General features: G+C 47.3%; 1 protein-coding gene across 3 annotated transcripts in view; it reads right to left on the reverse strand.

The window, feature by feature from the left end:
* Positions 1–1861, reverse strand: part of BMP2K (BMP2 inducible kinase) — a 271543-nt gene extending 269682 nt beyond the window's left edge. For 2 of the 3 annotated variants that reach the window (XM_073597994.1, XM_073597982.1), the window contains exon 1: positions 1162–1860. In XM_073597994.1, coding sequence (XP_073454095.1) covers positions 1162–1333 — 172 coding nt within the window. In that variant the 5' untranslated portion in view covers positions 1334–1860. Of the gene's footprint in view, positions 1–1161 lie in introns of all 3 variants that reach the window. The other variant, XM_073597989.1, reaches the window with a different exon arrangement.
* Between the last annotated feature and the right edge of the window lie 5307 nt (positions 1862–7168).

Raw genomic sequence — 7168 nt, forward strand, 5'->3', positions numbered from 1 at the left:
GCGATGACATCACTCCCACGCATGCGTGTGGGAGCCGCCGGTAACGCCACATTCACTGAAGCAACGGCGCTTATGTGCTGTTGCTTCAGTGCGCATGTGCCGATGACATCGGCACATGCAGATACAGGGAATATCTCCTAGACCATGCAGGTTTAGGAGATATCCGGGGTAGCTACAGGTAAGCCTTATCATAGGCTTACCTGTAGCAAAAAATGGATTGTAAGGGTTTAAAACACTTTAAGGGGGAGACCACTGATGTCATTGAGGCAACTCTGACGGAAAGAAGGGACCTCACGACGGGAAGAAGAAGGGACCTCACGACGGGAAGAAGAAGGGACCTCACGACGGGAGGAAGAAGGGACCTCACGACGGGAGGAAGAAGGGACCTCACGACGGGAGGAAGAAGGGACCTCACGACGGGAGGAAGAAGGGACCTCACGACGGGAGGAAGAAGGGACCTCACGACGGGAGGAAGAAGGGACCTCACGACGGGAGGAAGAAGGGACCTCACGACGGGAAGAAGGGACCTCACGACGGGAGGAAGAAGGGACCTCACGACGGGAAGAAGAAGGGACCTCACGACGGGAAGAAGAAGGGACCTCACGACGGGAAGAAGAAGGGACCTCACGACGGGAAGAAGAAGGGACCTCACGACGGGAAGAAGAAGGGACCTCTTAATGGGAAGTTACTTTCATAAAGATGGTTGTGTGCACTCTCCCAGACTCAGGTTTCCCACTGATAACTAACCTTTACATTTTAGACTAGACTACCTCAAAATGTTCCATACTTTTAAAGGGTGATGCTGAAAAAATGGTATACGCATAGGTGCCAGGTCAACTGGACCTGGGGCATGTATTTTTTTTTTTATTCTTTGATAAAATAAAGTGTAAGCATAATTGTTCACCGACAAAGTCCCATAACGTCTCTATAACAATGCTTTCCTGGACTACCCGGTGTTAGTTCTCCAAAGCAAAAAAAAAAAAAAAAAAACACGATAGCATGCCGTTCACCTGTCACAAAGCTCTGTGCAATCCACGCATAAAAAGCCAAGTGTACAGGCAGTTGTATATAGCAGTCATTTATTTATACATCAGATCAAGGTGATAACAGGAAACAGGCCATAACAATAGTCCTGTGTGGTTAAATGTGATAAAAGATTACCTTCTGCCACAAGTTCCTCCACCGTTACTTGATGACGGCCAATGGTGAAACATCTGCCCAGCGTCACCCCTCCGCTGGTAAAATTTCCAGCTGATCCTGCACCCAGAGCACCCGCTCCACCGCCGCCTCCTCCACCGCTCTCCGACTTGGGCATTCGAGAAAACTTCTTCATGGTGCCCCTACCCTGGCAGCACTGACACTAGGGGCTCAGCAGGCTCACCTTCCCCAGGTATGACCAACAGCTGTCACTCACACAAAGGGGGGCTGCTCATATACACTGCACCAATCCCACCAAATCCCAGGCACTCCACTAGCAAGGGATCAGTCAGAGGTGATCTGGTTGGCATGCACAGCACACACAAAGGCAGCAGATAGACAAAGCTAGAGGAGCAGGCTGCATCCAGAGCATGCCACACACTAAACACTGCTCACACAGGGAAGGGACAGCAGCAGCATGCATGCCCTGCAGACAAGGCAGTGCCCCAGCATTACCACACACAGCCCGGGGCTCCCCCTCCGCTCCTATTGTCAGTGCCGGCCACTACTTGGACTTGTTGTTGGCTCCTCGGCTTGTTGAAGTGCTGGAAACGGAAGAAGACAATCCGAAGTTCATCCATTCAGAGGCCAAAAAGAAATCCTCCTCCTCCTCCCGCTGCTGCTAGTGGCAGCTCCTCCTAGCGCCCGCCCAGGAAACTGACATGGAAGGAGGGGAGCAGCATGCATGCACGCGACGTGGATGTGCACAGAGCACTAGTGCGTGTACGCCCCGGCTCTGCATGTACGCGTGAAACACATGCACAAACAGCCGCGGATGGAGGGACTCTGCACATAGGCACTGACAGACACACAGTACACAATACTGATTACTTTCTAACCGCTGCCTCTTTTTTTGGAACCCTCTTCCGCACAAAAGTGTTTTATTGCGTTACCGTTATTCCAATCCCTTTATCAGCCAAGGTTCTGTCAACCGTCAGGGTTCCGGTCTATAGCATGCTTAGATTGCTCCATGAGCAGAGGTTGATTGATAGCTATCCTATAGTTCCAGCACCAGTATCACTTACCACACCAATGCCCACTGCACCAGACCACCTCACCACTGATGGTCAATGTACCAGAACATGCTCACCACTGATGGTCAATGTACCAGAACATGCTCACCACTGATGGTCAATGGACCAGAACATGCTCACCACTGATGGTCAATGTACCAGAACATGCTCCCCACTGATGGTCAATGTAGCAGAACATGCTTCCTGCTGATGGTCAATGTACCAGAACATGCTCCCCACTGATGGTCAATGATATACCAGAGCATGATCCCCATTGATTACCAATGTAATCATCCACAATAATGGTCAATGTACCAGAGCATGTTCTACTGGTGACCATTGTACCAGAGTATTCTCACCACTGATGACCGATGTATTAGAGCATGCTCCCCACTGATGGTCAAGGATATACCAGAGCATGCTCCCCACTGATTACCAATGTACCAGAGCATGTCCACTCTCTATTGGTGACCAATGTACCAGAGTATTCTCGCCACTGATGACCAATGTACTAGAGCATGCTCCCCATTGATGGTCGATATACCAGAACATTCCCCTCACTGATGACCAATGTACCAGAACATGCTCCTCACTGATGACCAATGTACCAGAACATGCTCCCCACTGATGGTCAGTATACCAGAGTATTCTCCCCACTGATGGTCAATGTACCAGAACATTCTCCCCACTGATGGTCAATGATATACCAGAGCATGCTCCCCACTGATTACCAATTTACCAGGGTATTCTCCACAATGATGGTCAATGTACCAGAGCATGTTCACTCTCTACTGGTGACCAATGTACCAGAGTATTCTCGCCACTGATGACCGATGTACTAGAGCATGCTCTCCACTGATGGTCAAGGATATACCAGAGCAACTGATTACCAATGTACCAGAGTATTCTCCACAATGATGATCAATGTACCAGAGCATGTTCACTCTCTACTGGTGACCAATGTACCAGAGTATTCTCGCCACTGATGACCGATGTACTAGAGCATGGTCCCTACTGATGGTCAAGGATATACCAGAGCATGCTCCCCACTGATTACCAGTGTACCAGAGTATTCTCCACAATGATGACCAATGTACCAGAGCATGTCCACTTTCTACTGGTGACCAATGTACCAGAGTATTCTCGCCACTGATGACCAATGTACTAGAGCATGCTCCCCACTGATGGTCAATGTACCAGAACATGCCCCTCACTGATGACCAATGTACCAGAACATGCTCCTCACTGATGACCAATGTACCAGAACATGTTCCCCACTGATGGTCAGTATGCCAGAGTATTCACCCCACTGATGGTCAATGTACCAGAACATGCTCCCCACTGATGGTCAATGTACCAGAACATGCTCCCCACTGATGGTCAGTGTGTCAGAGCATGCTCCCCTCTGATGGTCAATGTGCCAGAGCATGCTCCCCACTGATAGTCAAAGCGCCAGAGTATTCTCCACAATGATGACCAATGTACCAGAGCATGCTCCCCACTGATGGTCAATGTACCAGTGTATTCTCCACAATGATGACCAATGTACCAGAGCATGCTCACCACTGATGGTCAATGTACCAGAGCATGCTCCCCACTAATGAATAACGTACCAGCGTATTCTCCACATGGATGTCCAATGTACCAGAGAATGTTCACTCCCTACTGGTGACCAATGTACCAAAGTATTCTCCCCCACTGATGACCAATGCACCAGAGAATGCTCCCCACTGATGATCATGTACCAGAGTATTCTCCACAATGATGACTAATGTACCAGAGCAAGTTCACTCTCTACTGGTGACTAATGTACCAGAGTATTCTCCAAACTGATGACAAATGTACCTGAGCACGCTCCCCACTGATGGTCAATTTACCAGAACACGCTCCCCACTAATGACCAATGTACCAGAACATGCTCCCCACTGATGATCAATGATATACCAGAGCATGCACCCAACTGATGACCAATGTACCAGAGAATGCTCCACAATTATGAACAATGTACCAGAGCATGTTCACTCTCTACTGGTGACCAATGTACTAGAGCATGCTCCCCACTGATGGTCAATGTACCAGAACATGCTCCTCACTGATGACCAATGTACCAGAACAAGCTCTCCACTGATGGTCAGTGTACCAGAGTATTCTCCCAACCGATGACCAATGTGCCAGAGTATGCACCCCACTGATGGTCAATGTAACAGAATATGCTTCCCACTGATGGTCAATGTACCAGAACATGCTCCCCACTGATGGTCAATGTACCAGAGTATTCTCCACAATGATGACCAATGTACCAGAGCATGCATGGTCAATGTACCAGAGCATGCTCCCCACTGATGACTAATGTACCAGAGTATTCTCCACAATGATGACCAATGTACCAGAGAATGTTCACTCCCTACTAGTGACCAATGTACAGGAGTATTCTCCCCACTGATGACCAATGCACCAGAGTGTGCTCCCCACTGATGATCAATGTACCAGAGTATTCTCCAGAATGATGACCAGTGTACCAGAGCATGCTCCCCACTGATGTTGTAACAGAGCACCACCCATTGACCAACATAACATAACATTCTTCCCACTAATGACCAATGCACCAAAGCATTCTTTTCACTTATGACCAATATAAGGGGCATTACTGATCACCAGTGTACCAGGGCATTCTCCCAACTGATGCCCAATGTTCCAGAGCATTATTCCTAATGATGACCAGTATAAGGAGCATTATTCTTAATGAGGACCAATCTACCAGAGCATGCTCCCCACTGTTAGTCAATGTACCAGAGTATTCTCCACAATTATGACCAATGTACCAGACCATGCTCCCCACTGATGACAAATGTATCAGAACATGCTTCCCACTGATGATGAATGTACCTGAGCATGCTCCCCACTGATGACAAATGAAACAGAGCACCCCCTCCACCCAAATAATCAACATAACAGAACATTCTTCCCACTAATGTACAAAAGAACAAAAGTACAAAAAAATTCATTTCACTAATGACCAATATAAGGAGCATTCTTCTTATTCTTGACCAATGTACCAGAACATTCTCCCAACTGATGACCAATGTTCCACAGCATTCTTCTCAATGATGACCAATATAGGGAGCATTCTTCTCAATGAGGACTAATCTACCAGAGCATTCTCCTCACTGATTACCAATGTACCAGGGCATTTTCCCCACTGACGACGCTTCTTCCCACCGGTTACTGATGTACCAGAGCATTTTCTCCATTGTTCATCAATGTATCCCCACTGATGATTAATGTACCAGGGTATTCTCCCCACTGATGACCAAAGTACCAGAGCATTCTTCCTACTGAAGACCAGTGTAACAGTTCCCACTGTCCACCAGTGTAAAGGGGACACATCTCTCCCTCTGACCAGAAATGAAAGAAAGTCCCTCCAACCAGTTCAAGGGTGCCCTTCTTCACTGGCCACCAATGTAAGGGGGCATGTCTCCACTGACTACCAATGTACAGGGGCACTCAAATATTCACTGTTTGGGTTTCTTCTCTGACCATAATTATTGTTTCCTTTCATGACTATTACTGAGCAGTAATAGTCTTATAGAGCAGGTGGTGTTATTCCTTTCATGCCTAAGCCTATTTCTGACATTTGTTGCTTACAAGTTAAAATCTGTATTGTTTGCTAGAAAATTACTTAGAACCCCCAAACATTTTATATATTTTTTTAGCAGAGACCCTAGAGATTGAAATGGCAATCGCTGCAATATTTTATGACACACGGTATTTGCGCAGCGGTCTTTCAAATGCACTTTTTTGGGAAAAAAGACACTTTCTTGAATTAAAAATAAACTAAACAGTAAAGTTAGCCCAGTTTTTTTGTATATTGTGAAAGCTGATGTTACATCGAGTAAACAGATACCTAACATGTCATGCTTTGAAATTGCACACTATTTTTGTGGAAATGGGCGCTGCAAAGCGTCAATGCTGGAAGAATGCGAAATTGTAAAATATGTTGTGTTCATTTGATAAAGATTGGTCCTGCTAAATTTTTGCAGCCAAAGACCTCACAGGAGTTCAAACCACACTCACATTATCTGAGAATCAAAAAAATAAATTGGGTAGAGATACACTTCAAAGCTTACAGAAGGAAACACAGCAGTGCCACAGTGGCGGACAGGTGGAAACAGCGCGCAGGCATTAGACACTACCAGAAACATATTGAGCGCTTATGATTCTTCAGCCGTGGTACCTCTTTAGGAGAGTGAAGATCAGAGACATGAAAGGTGGGACAGGTGAGTATTACTAATCTTCTTTTGTAGAGAGCTCTTGTTTAAAGGGGAAGTACAGCCAAAGCTCATTTGGCTGTACTTCTGTAGATCACAGGAGTGCAGTTTGTTCTGCACTCCCAAGACCCGTTTTTAGCAAACAGCTGGCTGAGGTCTGCTGTCTGCTGACATCACAGAGCTGGTCCAGGCTCGGGAAAGATCGCAACCATATGGTCAGGATCCGCCTACATGCCTGGACCGGCACCCAGCTCAGCCTCTCAGTGAGTCACTGAGAGCCTGAGCCGGCCGCTCCTATCCCCTCCACAGCCCAGTGCTCCAATGAGCGCAGGGAGGCAGAACAGGGAGCCAGTGACTGACAGACACTGGCTATCTGTTCACAAAGCTGTAAGAACCGAGCGATCGGCAGCGCTCGGTCTTAGAACCGGCGAGGGACAGATGTAGCATCAGACCAATGCAAAAAAACAAAGCCCATACTTCTCTTTAAAGCTGGTCTCAAGATGGCGTCCTAGGGAAGAACCCTGCTGTCGGTGTCTCTAAGGCAGATGAAGCTGGAACCTTGTTGCTGATTAACTCATCTTGGAGAAGGCTTACCCACTGTCTTGCTATGCTGCTGCTAAAATACAGGAGTGCCAGTACTAAAAAGCTTTTTTTCCTGTCTAGTGTGGCATGTGGAGTCCTGAAGTTTGC

The sequence above is a fragment of the Aquarana catesbeiana genome, linkage group LG01 (genome assembly GCF_042186555.1).
Source record: "Aquarana catesbeiana isolate 2022-GZ linkage group LG01, ASM4218655v1, whole genome shotgun sequence".
NCBI classification, from domain to species: Eukaryota; Metazoa; Chordata; class Amphibia; order Anura; family Ranidae; genus Aquarana; species Aquarana catesbeiana.